Source organism: Carassius carassius, chromosome 27 (assembly GCF_963082965.1).
Source record: "Carassius carassius chromosome 27, fCarCar2.1, whole genome shotgun sequence".
Classification (NCBI taxonomy): Eukaryota; Metazoa; Chordata; class Actinopteri; order Cypriniformes; family Cyprinidae; genus Carassius; species Carassius carassius.
In genome coordinates this window covers 4,910,903-4,931,417 of record NC_081781.1, presented here as the reverse complement: position 1 = coordinate 4,931,417, position 20,515 = coordinate 4,910,903, and the positions used below count along the sequence as shown (strand labels likewise).

At 37.7% G+C, this 20,515-nt stretch overlaps 2 protein-coding genes across 2 annotated transcripts; both read right to left on the bottom strand.

Annotated features, from left to right (window-relative positions):
- Nucleotides 1–246: 246 nt before the first annotated feature.
- On the bottom strand, nucleotides 247–4,234 carry LOC132106503 (DBH-like monooxygenase protein 2 homolog). Its single transcript, XM_059512234.1, has 13 exons — nucleotides 3,921–4,234; nucleotides 3,385–3,531; nucleotides 3,084–3,236; nucleotides 2,613–2,696; nucleotides 2,379–2,531; nucleotides 2,062–2,164; nucleotides 1,818–1,984; nucleotides 1,654–1,742; nucleotides 1,413–1,509; nucleotides 1,224–1,283; nucleotides 751–881; nucleotides 549–657; nucleotides 247–450 (listed from the first exon to the last, which is right to left on the bottom strand). The coding sequence occupies exons 1-13, from the start codon at nucleotides 4,185–4,187 to the stop codon at nucleotides 340–342; spliced, it is 1,671 nt and encodes a 556-aa protein (XP_059368217.1). The 5' UTR covers nucleotides 4,188–4,234; the 3' UTR covers nucleotides 247–339.
- LOC132106504 (DBH-like monooxygenase protein 2 homolog) lies at nucleotides 3,624–17,964 on the bottom strand. Its single transcript, XM_059512235.1, has 14 exons — nucleotides 17,619–17,964; nucleotides 17,144–17,290; nucleotides 16,853–17,005; nucleotides 16,363–16,446; nucleotides 16,136–16,288; nucleotides 15,754–15,856; nucleotides 15,518–15,684; nucleotides 15,350–15,438; nucleotides 15,110–15,206; nucleotides 14,952–15,011; nucleotides 14,050–14,180; nucleotides 13,842–13,950; nucleotides 13,594–13,743; nucleotides 3,624–3,633 (listed from the first exon to the last, which is right to left on the bottom strand). The coding sequence occupies exons 1-13, from the start codon at nucleotides 17,883–17,885 to the stop codon at nucleotides 13,633–13,635; spliced, it is 1,671 nt and encodes a 556-aa protein (XP_059368218.1). The 5' UTR covers nucleotides 17,886–17,964; the 3' UTR covers nucleotides 3,624–3,633; nucleotides 13,594–13,632.
- Nucleotides 17,965–20,515: the final 2,551 nt, after the last annotated feature.

The window sequence follows — 20,515 nt, the reverse complement described above, 5'->3', positions numbered from 1 at the left end:
AAAATTCAAGGCTTTCACTGGCGAGAGTCTTATCATTACGGTTGGATACACACACATAATATGTGGACATTAATCTTGAGGAAAAGAAATACAGCGTAGAACAGGATTCTTTAATATCTCATAAGCGCACATAAGGTTACACATTTCACTCTTGCCATAACTTGATTAATAGTCAAACAAGAAATCATGTAATAATATAATTAATATCAGTATGAAGGATATGGCAACTCGGCATCCACTCCTTCAAAATTGTATATTTGTTCTATTTATTTGTGCGGTTTACATGATTTCAAACAGGGCCCACAGGTAAAACCTGCACCAGTGCCCCGCAAACCCCAGCTACGGCCCTGATGGCAAAGCAAGGCTCCTGGTGGCTCTGCCGCTCACGCAGGGTGCAGACGGGATGGCTTTGAGGTCAGGAATCAGCCCGGTGTTGTTTGATATGTTGTTCTGGAAATACACATGGAAAAGAGTATCAGATACACACAGCTGTGGTCAGAACAGAAGCGGTTCAAGCTTGAGATTGTGGAGGAGGTGTGGACACTTACATCTGAGTCCATGACCATGACGAGCTGGTCGATTCTCTTCAGTGTTTGTTGGTATTGATTGATAGACGTGTCATTCCAAGTCTTACTGGACATCATATTGAGCCAAGTACTGCAAAATGAACAAGTTAAAGCTCAATTATCATTAGGATGAATATTTAGAGGGAAACTCATAAAAAAAATTCAGTGTTTTAAATGAGATTACGCTGGATCTTTTGCTCCCATTTCAGACATTATAGTAGTTGGATTTGGGAGGCTTGCACAGACACTCAGATTCATAACTGGATAGTAGAGGAGGAAGACCAAACACATCTCATCTGTAGTGGAGACTCCCCCCTGCAGGCAGAAAGTTTTACACATCAATTTTCCTCTCCATTTAGAGTATTAAACATAGAGAGTTCTGCAGTGATGGTATTTTTTTGTGGGCCAAAACATGGAAACTGGCATTTTAGCACATATAGTTCGACTGTCTAGATGTCAATGGGTTTTTTGAATGGGTGTTTGGTTAAATGCATGATTAAAAATCACAAACATTTCTGGAACATATGAAAACTTAAGTGCACCCGCCAGACTTAGATTTTTAATATAATCTGGGGTTTAACAATGAAAAACAGTGAAATTTGAAGATACATGATATTGAAAAAAACATGACTTGAGCCTCTGTGTAAATGTACTAACCCATGTGAGTGTGCTGCGGTTTTCAGTATTATAGGTGCACTCCACCAGCAATTGGTCACCCTGAAAGACCAACATGTTCCTTAACTTCACTTGTTTAGTTCACTTATTTTGTATATACTGTATACATGATACTTGAAATCCCTGAAAACCTAACAGCATGGTAACTTTTTCAAACTTTTTGGCACTTACCAACTTCACAGTTTTAGTTTTACCCAAATTGATTGCTTGTTGATATTCAAAATCATAGTTTTCATCCACAGCTAGGAAATCGATCTGTTGACCTCCTCTGAAGAGGATAAGAATTTGCCATGAAAAGACAGTAATTATTTACAATAAAGTTAAATTATGAACCACATTAGAAAAAAAAAACACACTCAGGTTATTATATCTAATTATTTCCTGATGTCAGTCATTAGTTAAAAAGGTTTACCTGAAGTGTCCGACTCGCACCTTCCGTCCAGCTAAGTGTGTGTGCAGCATCGCAGTGAAAACCTGAAGATCAGTTGGTGTCTCCAGAACCTGTAGAGCACAGAACACAGGATCATCCAGTCATCTGCTGAATCTGATCGAGTGTGAGTAGATAAACATACAAACCTCTGGAATATAAGCAGTGTCACACAGGCCGTATGTGAGGAAGGATTTGGCTTTGGGTGGGATGGCGTACCCAGGGAGCACCGCAAGCCCTGTGATCAGAACACCTGCATCGTGCTGACGGAGTTCAGAGGTGTAAAAGAATCGGAGACCTGAGTTATCAACTCGACCTGTGCAGAGAAGTATGTATTATTTTATTGAAATATCACAGTGTGGGATTTTACATTGTAAATGACTGCTGACTGACCCGCAGTTTTTTGGGGGTTGTTGTAATGCACTTCAAGCTTGTAGAAAAAATCCTCAACTTTTCCTCCAATTGGAAGTCCTGCCACTTCAGGAAATTCAAAAGCCTTGAAAAATGTAATTTAATTGAAAATATTACCTCATTAACCTCATTAACAAAGTGTGACAATTTCAGTAGGCCTAATAAAGTATTATTGATAATAAAAGGTGAAAATGAATCATCCTCATCTTTTCAGTGAATCAGTTCAGAAATCTGCTTGGAATGATTCACTTAAGAGTCAAATGAAAATGCTTTCAACCTAAGTCACAGGTGAGACTAACCCCTCCGCCACTTCCCCACACCGCCACAGCCTCTATACACTTTGCATCCACCCCAACATAACACTCCTCCTCGAATGGCTTGGTCACGCTCGGAGGACAGCGGTACAACACAAGATGATGCACGACATCAATGTTTGTGATCAGTGGCTCAATCTGGAAATAATAAAAGTCAGAGATGAAGATGATTGACAGATAGTTCAGGATAATTTGTGCTATGTTCAAAGAAAGACTCACGCGATAAATGTGCTTTTTGTGATCAAACGTTGGGGCTTTCATGATCTTGCAGTGATAGTAGGTTTGTTTGGCTGGTAAATTGAGCTGAAAATGATTTGTAAATGTAAGCACAAATGTAAGTTACACTTGTTAGCACTTTAAATGGATTAACCAATAACAATCTATGCAAACTATGGGGTAAACCATTATTTTTGTTATAAATAAATACAAATAAATGTATACTTTTTAACAAGAAAACATTAAATTGACCAAAAGTGACATAAAATACATTTAAACTGTTACAGAATATTTTCATTTTTTAAATGCTGCTCTTTTGAGTATTTTTTTTTCCAACAAATTCTGTATAAAGATGTTACTGTTTTCACAGAAATATTTAGCTGCTGTTTTAATTGTTGCTTTTAAAATGCCAGCAACAGATAAATTGGGTTAACAGACAGAACAACAAAAAAACTAAGTAAAAGTCTTTCTTACATTGTCCATGGTTATGTCAAAAAAGTTGCTGTTTGGAGACTTGACCCGAGGCATGTACTTCAACAGGTTTAGCTCCTTTGTCCCTCTTCGGTTGCTGTGGTATTGGATTTCATCAGTCACTCCATACGCATAGATCAGCTTCATGGGGAGATCCTGATAATGCAATAAAAACACTTATACTTCATGTCTTTACTTGCAATGAGAAGCTCTTTGGCCACATGCACACTGCAGTTAAATATTGTTAAATACTTTTTCTTTGTAATTAATATAATTAAAAAACAAAAACAATGATTAAACTCACAGTGATTGGTAAATCATTTTCATCACAAGAGCTGATGGACCTCTGAAACTTCATGACTGTTTTCCCATTAGACTCAGTCAGAGACAGGAGTTTGTAGTTCTGTTGCTTGTCAATCAAAGGCATTGAAAACGCCACAGCATGACGGTCCTGAGTACAGAAAAACAGAAATTAAGTATGTGTGCTTTATGATTAAGTACGTATGCTTTATGTTGTACATACTTATAGACGTACAGATCCCAGTGCAGTTAAACTGGGCTATCAAACACTTTGACAATCAATAGTTCAAAACACAAGAATATTAGATGTCTATGTCAGGTAAATATTAAAAAATATTAAAACAATTTGTGACTCGACCATAAAGTGACAGTTATCGGTCTCAATCCTGAGGATGTGAACAACTAAAACCCAAATTTAAGATAAAATATAACTAAACTGAAAATATGAATGCAAGTCCAAGACATAAAGAACAAAATATCAAAAGAACATAATTAGTTGTAATTTCACCGTTAGTGACTTTGACAGTTATCAGTCTTTACCGTGAAGTAACTGCCTTTGGGTCCAACTCCTCCAATGACCATATCGGCTCCAATCATTCCTCCGTTGGGGCTGAAGCCAAAACCGACCCAGCCGGTGGTGCGGACCGTGAGCTCAAACAAGATTGTGCCCTGGATCTCATCAAATCCCCACTTCAGCTGCACCTTCTGATTGGGGTCCAGGTGTTCAGAGAAAGGCAGAAGAGGGTCTTCCTGAGCCCAGCACCACTGGACTGAAAGCAGAAGCAGAACAAGAGATAATGTGACCATGTTTGCTTTTCAAAATCTGATAAATAGTGTCTTTTGTAAGGTGTTTGAGAAGACAGTGACATGAAACTGCACTTTAACAGCCTTATTTAAGCTGTCTGTAACCCCCCTCACCAGATCTCAGTTCTCCTCCTCTCACTCCGGTCTGGTGAATCAGGTTCCTCATCACCTGATTTTCCAGTATTATTGGCTTAGAGAGAGATACGATCAGCATTCAACAAGCGTGAACAGCAAGTACAGAGTAGTGGTATTTACTAATGCATGATGACTATGCCAAAGATAGATTGATTAATGGTTACATAAGCTAAAAATGTTTTGCCCTTTCAGTATCTTCGCATCAAGGCAAATAAGCAGAGGTCAGGACCAGGGCCACATTAACAATTGGGCTAGGCAGGGTTGAAGCCCCGGGTCCGTGAGCAAAGAGAGGACCCCTTGATTTGATTGGCTGTGAAATAGATTGACTAATTCCGTGAATTCCATGCATTACCATTAGAGATAACATTTAAATTTGGTTTACCAATCACCTAAATTTATTCTATATTTGATTTTTTAATGACTTATGCACGTATCTCATCATCCTCACATATTTTAGGTTAGTTTGATTATTAACAACCTGAAGGATGTATGTTGCTTTTCTGTTTGAACAATCTGTAGGCTATATTCTCTTAAGGGGTGGAGATGACCCTGTAGAAATATGCAGCTTATTAACAATAGGGCTAGGTGGGGCTGAAGCCCCGGGGTCCGACCAGGGAGAAGGCTCATGATTGGCTGAGTAGTAGATTGACTGGCCGTCGGTATCGCCAGAGACCCACCACACCCATGACCGTAGCCATGAGGTCACAGAGGTCCAGACCTCAGGAAATTGTTCATGTTCAGCAATAGTTTATTTTCTGAATGATGAATTTGCTATTTTCCAGCCAACACACCCATGTGGGGCCCAAAGGGGTTGCACCTGGGCTGATATCTGGGGCCCACCTGCATGGGACCCAGCTAATTTTGTCCTCGGTTTCCATGGTGGCCCCACATGGGTTAGCCCAGATGGGTTGATGATGGGCTCCATATCAAGCCCATATGGGTAGCCCAGGTAGATCCCATTTAGGACCCACATGGGTTAATGATGGGACCCAGATAGTACTTATCTAGGGCTATTATGGGTCACAACGGGTATATGTATGGGCTACCATATTTTTTGGTTTGGGTAACCTTATTTTACAGTAAACCCCTAAATACAACCATTCCATGTAGTCCACTAAACGGTAAAGGTATTCAATGATCAGAAATCAGTAGTTCATGCTTTACTTTATTAAGCAATGTTTAATAATTTAAACATGACTATTAGGACTTGTACATTTACAACTTAAAACACAACTATCTAAAGAAAGAAAAAATAGTTAGTTCACCCCAAAATAAAATTTCTGTCATTAATTACTCACCCTCATGTTGTTCCAAACCCATAAGACCTTCGTTCATCTTCAGAACACAAATTAAGATAGTTTTGATGAAATCAGAGAGCTCTCTGACAACTGTATTCACATGGACTATTTTAAGGATGTTTTTATTAACGTTCTAGGATTTGAAAATGTTAGGTAAATTGCTGTCTATGTGTGGTCAGAGAGCTCTCGGATTTCATAAAAAATATCTTAAATTGTGTTTCGAAGGTGAACAAAGGTCTTGCGGGTTTGGAACAACATAAGAGTGAGATATTAATGACAGAATTTACATTTTTGGGTGAAATAGCCCTTAAAAACTCCTGAAAAACTTTATTTGGTAAAACTTGTATTGTTTTTATATGCATATCTGAAATCTCTAAAATAAAGGTTTTCACAAACAAAACATTATCGCAGCTCCTCACTCCTCTGTTGTCACTCTACCAATGGCCCTTTGAAAAGAAAAAAAAATTAATGAACAATCATTGTGCCTCTTTTTTTATTCCCTTTTTCACAGTTCAAACAGATGTGTCAGGTTACCCCTTGATGCCCCACATCAAGTTGATATAGATCAGGGGTCTCCTGGAAAACTCCCAGCACTGCACATACAGGCTTTGCAAAATGTACATTTTGACAAACTTTTAACACTTTTGAAGTCATTTCCAGTAAGATATTAGTATTGTACTAAAATAAATATTCACTTTGTCACCTATGATTTCTCTCTTTTGTTGTAGATCATTAAACTAGTACCTCATTAGTCTGTCCAAAATCAGTTTTTTTTGAGGTACCTTATGTGGAGTTCACACTGCACGATTTTCAAAGTAGTCAGATCACAGCTCCTTTCAGACTGCATGACTATCTGGGGTATCGTTCAGACACTGCTGTGTTCACTCTGCATGATGGACAGGGGGTTACATATTGCATGACTTTTCAAGAGGAACAATAACCGACAACTCTATCCTGTCCGCAAACTATGTTTCCCAACAAAACACGTGAGAAGTGACAAGGAAATAACAAGATCACAACTGTGTGACCGGAATTCTGACGTGAGACCAAATAGTCTGTGCACTGATTTGTGAAAAGTATAAAAAGAAAAAAACATTATGATAATTAAGTGATAGTCTCTCTTTTTTCACTCGCGTGAACAAGCACCGATATGATTACGGGCATTTGTCGGAGGCTGACGATTAGGCCTAAAATTGTGCAGTATGAAATTCTGCATTAGTGTGTAAACACTGCTATGTTGTTGCCTGATAGGACAGCGAGGCAACAAGTCAGTTTTCAGATGCAGCGTTTGTATGTCTCCCTAATCGAATACACCCAATTCATTTTATTAGCTCATAAGTACAAACTGTAAGACTGGAAGTAGATGTGTAGTGCTGTGGGTTCCCAGGACAAGTTTGAAAACCCATGATTCAATATTGTTTGGCTATGATCATATGATGTTCCCACAAGTTAATAGTAGCCACGACAAAACTAAGTGAACAGAACATGTCCCCTCCCGGTCACTGTATGTAATAGCACACAAATGGTAAAACATTTTAAAATCATTCTTGTCTTTTTAAAGGTTGTATTCACATTTAAAACTTAAATCTTAAGACTTTTACCTATCTTGTTCTCCAACACGTACCCTTGCAGTATACGATTTCCTCCCATCCCTGGCACCGATTAGACACTTTGACACTGCTTTTTCTGCCAATCTTCTGGTAATTGGGTTTGTAAGGGCATTTTTTTCAAGCTTCCTGTAAAAGACATAAAGAGCATTAAAGTGAGATTAAATTCCACATTTGAGCTCTTGCAACAAAGGAGTTATCTCCACTTTGACATTTTTCAGGAATTACAATAGCAGTATGGAATATAATATTCTGTCACACACAAATGGTTTGTGCATTTTTGTCTGTGACTGCCTTCGTATATTTTCGGATAAACTCAATCGTTACATGAGCGAGGGCTCACGAATTTCTGACCAACCGCCTTAACTGAGAAGATGTTTGTTAAACATTATGCTTTGATGTTTCTTTTCATTCTTACCTTGAATATAATGACATTAAAAATCACCGGGAAATTAGAGCTGAATGACGAAGAGTGATGGCGCCGGCTGGATTCAGGAGAGAGGGGATGGGGTATGGGAAAAATGGGGAAAAGAGCACAGGAAAGGGTTTCGTGATTCAGTGGAAACTTGTTCTGTGATGAAACAGACATTTATAAAAATTTAAAATGTCAAATGAAACATTTGATAATGCAAATATTTCACTGAATGTGAACACTATTGGAATAAAAGCTAAAGTGGTCGCTGTATGCACTGTTCTGTGATCACAAAATAAACCGGAGCAGACACGATTAAATAGTCTTGTCTCGTAATTACATTCAAAATTCCTGCTTTCATTTGGGTGTTTGAAATGTACACCTTACACAAATTAAGAAATGACTGCCATTGTCGGATATCGTAAAACAGTGGTAAAATATTTAAACTAGACACAGTTTGTAGTAAATAAAAATGTTAAAATGATAGCATACAGTAATTCTTATCGCTTTGGTAATAAATAAGCGGGGAAATGGCGCGATCTTAGGGAACTGGATGTCTAACTGAAATTCTAACTTGACAAGAACATATGTTTTGTTAAACATTACGATTTGAAAACACTGTATTTGAATTAATATGTTCACTTTTGTATATATTGTATGAAATTATTAGGTTCTTACCTTGAATACACTGACAGGAAAAATGTCCGAAAGATTACAGTTGAAAGACAGCCCTTTCACACATACAGACTTTTCCGGAATATTACCGGTAAATTGCCGTAAAGAGATCATGTGTGAACAGGATCTTTTCAAAAATACCGGTAAATTCGTTCCGGCAATTTACCGGTATGAGAAGTTGTAACATTACAAGTAAATTGCCGGAATTCTGCAGTGTGTGAACGCAGAAGGAAAATTACCGGTATGAGCACGTAAGAGTTCAGAACGCGGTGACGTAAGACATCTACTCCGGGCCAATCATAACAATGTGACGCATTCGCGCACTGTTTAAGAAAATAAAATAAATGTCATCCAACTGAAGCGACAGTGAAATTAAAGCGCTTCTCCTTATCCGGGCGGATGAAGAAATATGTCATCATTTGAGAGAAACTGTTAGTGATGCAGTAACGATAAAATAACTGTTAACTGTCTCCGAGAGCAATGCATTCACAGGACAAAGTCAGGTCATCAATAAACTGAAAACATTGCGTCTTAATATCTAAAAAATAAACGACCATCACAAACGAAGTAGTAGTGGAAGTATTTCTTGTTCCTATTATGACTTTTGTCAATCTATTTGGGGATCCTGCTACTCCATAAATCCTGTAGCTCTAAACCAGTGGATCTCAACCCGCGGCACGTCATGATAATAATAATAATAATAATAATAATAACTTACCCTCATGTCTTTCCAAACTAGTAAGACCTCCATTTATCATCGGAAGAGAGTTCAAGATATTTTAGATTTAGTCCGAGAGCTCTCAGTCCCTCCATTAAAACTGTGTGTACGGTATACTGTCCATGTCCAGAAAGGTAAGAAAAACATCATCAAAGTAGTCCATGTGCTAGAATATTTTGAAGCATAGAAAATACATTTTGGTCTAAAATTAGCAAAAACCACAATTTTATTCAGCATTGTCTTCTCTTCTGTGTCTGTTGTGAGACAGTTCAAAATAAAAGCAGTTTGTCATATCCGGTTCGCGAACGAATCATTCGATGTAACCGGATCTTTTTGAACCAATTCACCAAATCGAATCATCATTATCTGGCTCGGCTTGGTGTTCATCTTCAGTTCTCTCTTCACAGCAGTTCAGTCAGTGTACTGTTTGAGTACATGAATTACTCCAGGATATTGGTTTGTTTGAACTCAGAGGGAGTATCAGCCACATTAAAAAAGTTAACATCTTAAGTCATTTGTGGATTAATGCGTATTGGATACGCAAACCGTTTAAAACGATTCAGTTCATTTTGATGAACTGGTTCAAAAGATCCGGTTACATCGAATGATTCGTTCGTGAACAGGATATGACAAACTGCTTTGTTTTGAACTGTCTTACAACAGACACGGAAGAGAAGACAATGCGGAATAAAGTCGTAGTTTTTGCTATTTTTGGACCAAAATGTATTTTCGATGCTTCAAAATATTCTAACTGACCCTCTGATGTCACATGGACTACTTTGATGATGTTTTTCTTACCTTTCTGGACATGGACAGTAGACCGTACACACAGTTTCAATGGAGGGACTGAGAGCTCTCGGACTAAATCTAAAATATCTTAAACTCCGTTCCGAAGATAAATGGATGTCTTACTGGTTTGGAACGACATGAGAGTGAGTTATTAATGACATAATTTTCATTTTTGGGGGAACCAACCCTTTAATTTGACACTTTAGAAAGTCAAAGTGAAAAGTTTTAGTTTAGGTCAAGCGACAGGTAAATGTATATTATTTTATTTGCAAAGTATTTGAAATAACTTTGGTTTATTTCTATTTATTTTACAGTTTTTATTTGTTTTCATAGCAATATCTTGCAACACTGATCGCTGGCACTTAAACTGACAGTAATCAAAAAATCCCAGGGGTCTCATTTATAAACATTGCCACAAAATGGGCATAATATATGTGTACGGAATTTTCCATGCACATATCGTGATTTATAAAAAAATACTTGGCGTAAATAAGGACGCACCATATGGACATTATAAACCATGCGATATTATGGCGGACACTGTTGGATTACTGTACAACCGCAGCTGCACGGAGGTTTTAATGTCGTGTCATGTCATCTCTACAATAGTATCTACAACATTATAAAAAAATCCACTATATTCGAAGGACATAAGAGAAAACCGTAAACTGCATTTTTCCTTTTTAAAATACTTTGTCAGTGACACACCAAATCAGACAATACACTTCAATAAATATGGGTTTTATCTGTTTCCACTTAAATAGCTAAAATATGTTTATATTATCAGCATAACTGCATAAATTTATTTTGATTTGAATTGTTTAAAATAACTGAAATACTATTTGGCCAATGTAAAAGAATGAGATCATCTAAAATATATCTGAGAACCATTTTATTTTATGGATATTTTCATATATTTATTCTAAAACATAGCAAGGATACTATTTCCCAACTGTCTTTGTGTATAGTGTCACGTGCTTGGGAATTCGCATGGAAATGATATGCAGATGAGGTTATGCAAAGTAAAACTAGCCATTGTAAGCTCCATATATGGTGATTTCGGGGTGGAGACGAGGTAAAGATTTCCTTGACTGGAATTTATAAAGAGATTTTTGCGCAGTTTCTGTCGTATGCATAGTTTAATAAATCTGAAAACTTTTGGGCAAATGCAAATTCTAGCTTTTGAACCTACGTAAAATTTTAGGATGAAATCTACGGAGAGTTTTATAAATGAGACCCCAGGGTATGTTATTGCTGACATGATGCAATACCCATAAGGCAAAAAAAAAATAATAATAATAATAATAAATCATGATTTTATCTGTTGGAAACGTTATCAAAAACAGAGTAACACTAGTACACAGATCTATGGGTTAGAGAATGGAATGTAATATTCAAACACTGACTATGTCATATTAATTTTGGTAACAGCGTCACCTATTGGTGAAAAGTAATAAACCATTTATTAACCAATAATTATGAATTTTCCATAAATTCTAATAACTTTATTACATTAGCCTACTGTAATAAAACTGGACTCAAAATATTCCTTGGGTTATGCTGAGAGCATAGATACATTTTATTTTGCCATAGTCGGCCGAACTTCTTGTCCGCCATTTTGATACATGTTGAAAACTTACTTTTTCAAACTCCTCCTAGACCGTTTGTCCGATTTTCACCAAACTTGGCTCAAAATTTATGGATTTTGTGTTGATAGAAAACACGTTTTTGCATAGCATAACAACGAAGGCATGATGCCAAAATAACACTTCAGGTTGTATCTCTGCAATGCTTTGGCAGATAGATACCAAACTTTGTGTGTGCTTTGCATAGACAGTAAAAGAAATGGACACAGCGACCCATTGGATTCAACGGAGACAAGTGAAGTCAATTAGAAGCACGCACTTCCTGGGGGTCGAGCGTACTGCGCAGACTCAAACTGAGCTTGATGACGTAGATGTCACGTGAGCAACCTGTTTGACAATTGTAAGTCTTCTAATCGCTGTGCCAAGAGAAATCTGAATCACCACCGAATCTTGCAGAGAATGCGAGCGTGAACAGGAGCAAATTTTGGTAAGTATTCCAATTAATTATCTCCCTTGACTTCATGCCTCCACGTCCCCCCGATAGCCTCATAGACAGTAAGAGATTGCCTGAGAGCTTCTCCTCCTGTCCATACGGTAATTTCTCTACTGTGCGACAGAGAGTCGCAGGTTGTGACGCAATCGTTAGCCTATTTTTACAAAAACTGCTTCTACGGGGCCATAACATAAGATACAAGGTAATGGAACCTTTTATACATTTTCGTGTTTCTTTAGAAATAATGAATGGACAAATGGAGTCTTTAAACACCTCAGATGTAAAAGTTATTTGCTGTCAAAGTGAAGCCAAAATGAATGGTCAATGGAATGTTAACAGCAGGTGGGGGTCCGCTAGCCAATGGCGGCTTCAATAAAATATGAAACCCTGCCTCACTGGTGCCTTGTAACCTCACACAGAACACACCACATCGATTTGATAACAGCGCCACCTATTGGCCAAACGTGATAAGCCAATTAATTATATTACTAGAGGTTGTATTTACGAGGTTTCTGCCATTTTGACTAAATTAATCCTAAAATTTAATAATTTCTGCAATTTTTCTGCAATCCGCCATCTTAGCTGGGGAACGGAAAAATGACATACCGCTGGTTCCTACTGTGACGGAGTCCTTCTGTCACGATCGGCGTTACAGGAAACACAGGAGAGGGAACCAATTGCAGGTAAGTCATTTATTAAAAGGGTAATCCAAAGGGGTAAACAATCCATGCAGTGTCAAAACCAGAATATCCAAATCCAACATAAGCAATTGGATTGTGACACTTTCATTAAGTTTACATTTAGGATATGTATAGTATTAAAACATTTAAGGTATTGATAAAAGTTAAAAAATAATTATTTTGAGGCAGATCTTATAAATCAACTAGCTGAATCAGTTTAGAAAACTAGTCTGAATGATTTGCTTAAGAATCAATGTGATCCAGTTCTTGATTTGAACTCCCTCCCCGCTCAGATTAAAACTGCCTTAAAACCGTAGTCGCAGGTAAGACTAACCCCTCTGCCAACTCTCCACTCAGCCCTGGTCTCCATACACCCATCCATCCCAGTAGAAAACTCTGCTTCAAATGCCTCAATCACAGTTGGAGGGCTGCTGTACAGCAGCAGATGTAAATGAAGATAATGTTAAATTGTAACATGTAAAAGATCTAAATAATGACTGAATTTTATTTTTGAAGTGAACAATTCCTTTAAAAGGGGTCATATGAAGCAATTAAATTTTTTCCTTACTCTTTGGCGCGTTACAACCCCTTGGTGCATAAAGATCTTTAAAGTTGCAAAGATTAAATTCTCAAATCTAAAGATATTGATAAAAGAAATAAAAAAAAAACCCACTTGTCTGTGTCACGATGTGGGAAGCTTTGCATAATGCCGGCCAAATGTTCATGCAAAGAAAGGCGGCTTGACTTTTATCTCGGTGGCCACTGGCGTTATGTTGTGGAGACGCTGTTTCCTTGTAAAAGTGAAGCTACTTTGTTTCAATCTTTCAATTTAAATCTAGTTTGCTTAACGTTTGTTTTCAGGTTGCTTTCAAGACAGTCCATATGAGCCAGGAGTTTGTTCCATTAAAGTGTGACATTTAATCAGACAATGGAAGAAAAATAGGTTGCATCACTGCTAAATAGGAGCAGTGATGGCAAACAGGGCCATCGTCTAGGGACGTGAAAAGTGACTTGATCATGATTTCAAACAGGGCGGGAAAGATCTCAAACCCCAGCTATGGCCCTGGTGGCAAAGCAAGACTCCTGGTAGCTCTGCCACTCACGCAGGGTGCAGACAGGATGGCTTTGAGGTCAGGAATCAGCCCGGTGTTGTTGGATACATTGTTCTGAAAATACACATGGAAAAGAGTGTCAGGTAAACGCAGCTGTGGTCAGAACAGAAGCTGTTCAAGCTTGAGATTGTGGAGGAGGTGTGGACACTTACATCTGAGTCCATGACCATGACGAGCTGGTCGATTCTCTTCAGTGTTTGTTGGTATTGATTGATCGACATGTCATTCCAAGTCTTCCTGGACATCATATTGAGCCAAGTACTGCAAGAGTAAAAAAAAAAAAAAAAAAAAAAAAAAAAAAAAACCTCCACTTACAAATGGGATTAGGATTAAAAATAAATAAAGTAAGAAGATGATTACGCTGGATCTTTTGCTCCCATTTTAGACATTAGAGTAGTTGGATTGGGGAGGCTGGTACAGATGCTCAGATTCATAACTGGATAGTATACAAGGAAGGCCAAACACATCTCATCTGTAGTTGAGAGCCCCCCCTGCAGGCAGAAAAAGGGAGTTTCACATTTTGTGCTTGGTATTTGTGGGCCAAAACCTGGCATTTTAGCACGTACAGTTCCATCGTCCAATGGGTTTTACAAAATGTCAGTATAACCCACACACACTCTTAAAGCTTTTGCTGGTCTTGAAAAAGGCAGTTGCTAACAAGTGGCTAAATGGTTCTTCAGAGATTGTCTGGGACATTAAACATCATAGTGAACAGGTGAACTCCTCTACTCACGAATCACTTTTTTCACCATTATTATGCTAATAAATATGCTTTTGCAAACCAGTCTAACTCAAAGATTTAGAGAAATTGATTTAAGACCGTAAGAGTTGTCAGAAGTTTAAAATGGCTGTAATGTTAAAGTTATGCTACAATGGTGTAGTTCATTTTCAAGCTGGTTCGAAGCAAACTTTTGTTAGCCACAGGGCTTATCAGCAATAATGTTAATGAGAAAAGCAGAGTTTTTTTTTTGTTAAGGGAACCAGGGTGATGCTAACCTTTCGGTTTGTCCTACAAAAAAAAAAAAAAAAAAAGAAAAAAAAACACCCCAGCATGCTTTTGACTGAACAACCAGAAAGGAAGCAGCATGAGAAACAGGATCAGGAAAGCTTATAGATTTAGAGAAAAAAGAAAAACCCACACTTTTTGGAGTGTATGAAAACTTGTGCACCCACCAGACTAAAGATTAATATAATCTGGATTTTAATAGTGAAAATCAGTTAAATTTGAAGGATGAGCCTCAGTGTAAATATACAGTACTAACCCATGTGAGTGTGTTGCGGTTTTCAGTATTATAGGTGCACTCCACCAGCAATTGGTCACCCTGAAAGACCAACAGGTTCCTTTATTCACTTTTGTATATACACACGATACTTGAAATCCCTGAACTTAACAGCATGGTAACTTTTTTTTGCCACTTACCAACTTGACAGTCTTAGTTTTACCCAAATTGATTGCGTGTTGATATTCAAAACTATAGTTTTCATCCACAGCTAGGAAATCGATCTGTTTACCTTCTCTGAAGATGATAAGAATTTGCCAAGAGCGTAGTTAAATGTACATTTAAAAAAAAAAAAAAAAAAAAAACCACACACACTCAGGTTATTAGATCCAATTATGTCATGCAGTCAGTCATTGGTTAAAAAAAAAAAAAAAGTTTACCTGAAGTGTCCGACTTTGACCTTCCGTCCAGCTAAGTGTGTGTGTAGCATTACAGTGAAAACCTGAAGATCAGTTGGTGTCCCCAGAACCTGTAGAGCACAGAACACAGGATCATCCAGTCATCTGCTGAACCTGTTCAAGAGAGTGCGAGTAGTTATACATACAAACCTTTGGAATTTCAGCAGTGTCACACAGGCCGTATGTGAGGAAGGATTTGGCTTTGGGTGGGATGGCGTACCCCGGGAGCACCGAAAGCCCTGTGATCAGAACACCTGCATCGTGCTGACGGAGTTCAGAGGTGTAAAAGAATCGGAGACCTGAATTATCAACTCGACCTGTGCAGAGAAGTATTATATTGAGTGTCACATTGTGGCATTTCACGTTGTAAACAACTGCTGACTGACCTTTAGTTTTTTGGGGGTTGTTGTAATGCACTTCAAGCTTGTAGAATAGATCCCCAACTCTTCCTCCAATTGGTAGTCCTGCCACTTCAGGAAATTCAAAAGCCTTGAAAAGTACATTTTATTGAAAATGATTACCTCATTAAAGTGACAAAATCAGTATGCCTAATAAAGTATCATTGCTAATAAAAGATGAAAATGAATCATCCTCATAAGGTGGACCTTTTCAGTGAACCAGTTCAGAAAAGTGCTCTGAATGATTCACTTAAACTGATCCGTTTTCTGATTCAATGATGGGTTCATTGCGGTTAACGATTTATTCAGGTAATTAATGTCTTAAACCTTATGGTTTTCACATAAAAATTGTGAGACAGGTGAGACTAACCCCTCCGCCCATTCCCCACACAGCCACAGCCTCTCTACACTTTGTAACCACCCCAACATAACACTCCTCCTCGAATGGCTTGGTCACGCTCGGAGGGCAGCGGTACAACACCATATGATGCACAACATCAGCGTTTGTGATCAGTGGCTCAATCTGGAAGTAATAAAAGTCAGAGATGAAAATGACTGACAGGCTGCTGGATAGGTTAAGTTCATAGACTCACTTACGCGATAAATGTGCTTTTTGCGATCAAATGTTGGGGCTTTCCGTGTCTTGCAGTGATAGTAGGTTTGTTTGGCTGGTACACTGAACTGAAATGATTTGTAAACGTAAGCAACATGTAAAGTTACACTTGTTAGCACTTTAAATGGATTAACCAATAACAATCTTTGCAAACTATGGGGTAAACCATTATGGGGTCAGTAAGAGCTTTTTAGATTAATAAAATTTACACTTTTCAACAAGCATACATTAAATTGGCCAAAAGTGACAGAAAAGACATTTAAATCCTTACAAAATGTTGGTTTTAAAATGCTTTTCTCTTGAGGGAGAAAAAAGAGAGATAGAGAGTTTTCTATTCTTCAAGAAGTTCTGAATAAAGAGGTTACTATTTTCAGGGAAACAATTTACTGTAGATATTTGAAATGTTGCTTTTAAAATGCCAGCAAGACAAGACTGGGTTAACAGACAGAACAAAAAAAAGTTATTCTCTCTTACATTGTCCATAGTTATGTCGAAATGCTTGCTGTTTGGAGACTTGACCCGAGGCATGTACTTCAACAGGTTCAGCTCCTTTGTCCCTCTTCGGTTGCTGTGGTATTGGATTTCATCAGTCACTCCATACGCATAGATCAGCTTCATGGGGAGATCCTGATAATGCAATAAAAACACTTATACTTCATGTCTTTACTTCCAATGAGAAGCTCTTTGGCCACATGCACACTGCAGTTAAATACTCTTTCTTGGTTATTAATATAATTAAAAAACAAAAACAATGATTAAACTCACAGTGATTGGTAAATCATTTTCATCACAAGAGCTGATGGACCTCTGAAACTTCATGACGGTTTTCCCATTAGACTCAGTCAGAGACAGGAGTTTGTAGTTCTGTTGCTTGTCAATCAAAGGCTTTGAAAACGCCACAGCATGACGGTCCTGAGTACAGAAAAACAGAAATTATGTAAGCTTTATGATGTTGTAGTTCTAGATGTACAGATCCCAGTGCAGTTAAACTGGCCTATCAAACACTGACAATCAATAGATCAAAACAAGAATAATATCAGATGTCCATGTTAGATAGATACAGCAGATATACCAAAAAAAAACCTCTACCGTGAATTAGCGGTCTCGAGATTGAGGATTAGAACAACTAAAACTCAAATAGAAGATAAAATAAACTGAAAATAAGAACACAAGTCGAAAACAATAATTAGTTGTAATTTCACCATTAGTGACTTTGATAGTTATCAGTCTCAGTCTTTACCATGAAGTAACTGCCTTTGGGTCCAACTCCTCCAATGACCATATCCGCTCCAATCATTCCTCCGTTGGGGCTGAAGCCAAAACCGACCCAGCCGGTGGTGCGGACTGTGAGCTCGAACAAGATTGTGCCCTTGACCTTATCAAATCCCCACTTCAGCTTCACCTTGTGGTTGGGGTCCAGGTGTTCAGAGAAAGGCAGAAGAGGGTCTTCCTGAGCCCAGCACCACTGGACTGAAAGCAGAAGCAGAACAAGAGATATTGTGACCATGTTTGCTTTTCAAAATCTGAAAAACAGTGTCTTTGTAAGGTGTTTGAGAAGACAGTGACATGAAACTGCACTTTAACAGCCCTATTTAAGCTGTCTGTAAAACCCCTCACCTGATCTCAGTTCTCCTCCTCTCATTCTGGTCTGGTGAATCAGGTTCCTCATCAACTCATTTCCCAGTATTATTGGTTAAGAGAGAGATACGATCAGCTTTTAAAAGCACTTTTCATCTGTTCATGAACAAGCATTCAAAAAATACTTTTTTCTTAAATAAATATTTAATTTATGGCTGAGGTGAACAGAAAGTACAGAATAGTGACATTTATTAATTCATGATGACTATGCCAGAGATTGATTAGTTAATGATGTTACATAAGCTAAGGAAAAGTAGGGGTGCACGATAAATATCTGCCGTTAATTAATGCGCATCTCGTCAGTGAAGACGTTTTCTAATCAGCTGTAAATTCCATCACATGCGTGATGAGGGAACGAATTAGTTAATCGTGCGCACAATTTAGCCCACTAGTCATGCCATGTGCGGGGCTCCGTAATAATATAATTTTATTACTCAATGATTTTTTTTCCTTTCTTTTTTTTAATTTAAACTTTTAGTCAGCAATAATGTTAAATTATTAAGATTTCTATATTTTGAATAATAATCTGCCAGTATTCATTAATCAATCCTGTAAAGATATCATAGAAAAATATTAAGCAGCACAATTGTTTCCAACATTGAAAATACATTGAAGGACCATGTCTCAAAGAAGACTGGAGAGAATAGGCTGATATTTATTTATTTATTTGTCGTGTCCTCGATTGTAGAGAAAATAATTGTTTTCAGCAAAGATTTGAATTCAGCTATTGTGGAGGCTGATTTAACATGTATGGTAGGGTGTTCCACAGCTTAGGGCAGACTACTGCAAAAGCCCGATCACCTGTTCGTGCGTTGGAGAAGATGACTCCTAAAGTTTTTGATATTCTTTACATTCTGCGTAGCCAGTTCACAGCAGTGATGGAAATTAATATTTTCCAACGAAAGTTATTATTACCCTTTATGGGCATTTTATATTTTTTTCTAGAAAAGTGCATTATATTTAGCGTCAAATTCTTAAATTCAATCAATAACGTGAATTAGAATTATGCGACAATCAGGGCTGTTACCAAATCAATAAAGATAATTATAAACAAAATATATCTTTGCAGTGCAGAGGAAACAACTGCATCTGAAGAGGCATTGAGATGTATTTACACACCGTTTAATGCAGGACATGAATTCTTTAACCTGTAGTTATAAATGCAGAAATAATGTTTTGATATTTTAATCCTAAAACGTTGAATAGTCTACTGATATTTACAATTATAAAGAAAAACACTTTAAATACTTTAAAGGGTTAGTTCACCCAAAAATGAAAATTATGTCATTAATAACTCACCCTCATGTCTTTCCAAACCCGTGAGACCTCTGTTTATCTTTGGAACTCAGTTTAAGATATTTTAGATTTAGTCCGAGAGCTCTCAGTCCCTCCATTGAAACTGTGTGTACGGTATACTGTCCATGTCCAGAAAGGTAAGAAAAACATCATCAAAGTAGTCCATGTGACATCAGAGGGTCAGTTAGAATTATTTGAAGCATCGAAAATACATTTTGGTCCAAAAATAGCAAAAACTACGACTTTATTCAGCATTATCTTCTCTTCCGTGTCTGTTGTGAGAGAGTTCAAAACAAAGCAGTTTGTGATATCCAGTTCACAAACGAATCACTCGATGTAACCTGATCTTCTTGAACCAGTTCACCAAATTGAACTGAATAGTTTAAAATGGTTCACATCTCCAATAAGCATTAATCCGCAAATGACTTGAGCTGTTAACTTTTTTAATGTGGCTGACACTCCCTCTGAGTTCAAACAAACCAATATCCCGGAGTAATTCATGTACTAAAACAGTACACTGACTGAACTGCTGTAAAGAGAGACCTGAAGATGAACACGGAGCCGAGCCAGATAACGAATGTACATAAAATTGGTGTGATATCATATGGTCTCATTTATGACTACCCGTGGGTAAGCGGGCTGCAGCATTTTGGACAAGAGATGGAAGAGAGAGGTAACCCACCCAACAAAGAAAGAGTTACAGTAGTCAAGTCGTGTAGAAATAAAAGCGTGAATAGCGGTTTCGAAACCTTCCCTGTTTAGGAGAGGTTTGACTTTGGCTAAACGACGAAGATGATAAAAACTGGTACTAACTATTGAATAATTTTTTTTGTCTAATTTGAGGCTATTATCAAGGTGGAAAACGAGATCCTTGACATCTGAAGTAAGATGTGGAGTAAGTGCACCGAGGTCGAAGGAGTGTCCACCTGAATGTTCTTTTTGCCCAAAGTGAATGATTTGGGTTTTATCGTCATTAAGTAGCATACTGTGATTTCTTGCAAACAGGCTCCAGTCTTTTGAGTGCTGAGTTATTACGTTTTATTGGTAGGTAAAGTTGTGTATCATCTGCATAGCAGTGGTATGATACCCCAAATTTACTAATAATAGATCCCAGGGTAGCATATACAGCAAAAATAGTAATGGTCCTAAAATTGATCCCTGGGGTACATCACAAGTAAGTTGAGCCATCGAGGATGAAAAAGC

Coding starts and splice junctions, on each gene's coding strand:
- LOC132106504 (XM_059512235.1), bottom strand. CDS start 17,885: ATGGTCACAATATCTCTTGTTCTGCTTCTGCTTTCAGTCCAGTGGTGC. Junction 15,012..15,109: donor AAACTAAGACTGTCAAGTTG/GTAAGTGGCAAA, acceptor TTGGTCTTTCAG/GGTGACCAATTGCTGGTGGA. Junction 13,744..13,841: donor TCATGGTCATGGACTCAGAT/GTAAGTGTCCAC, acceptor GTGTATTTTCAG/AACAATGTATCCAACAACAC.
- LOC132106503 (XM_059512234.1), bottom strand. CDS start 4,187: ATGGTCACATTATCTCTTGTTCTGCTTCTGCTTTCAGTCCAGTGGTGC. Junction 2,532..2,612: donor ACAAAAAGCACATTTATCGC/GTGAGTCTTTCT, acceptor TATTATTTCCAG/ATTGAGCCACTGATCACAAA. Junction 2,165..2,378: donor TGTGGGGAAGTGGCGGAGGG/GTTAGTCTCACC, acceptor ACATTTTTCAAG/GCTTTTGAATTTCCTGAAGT.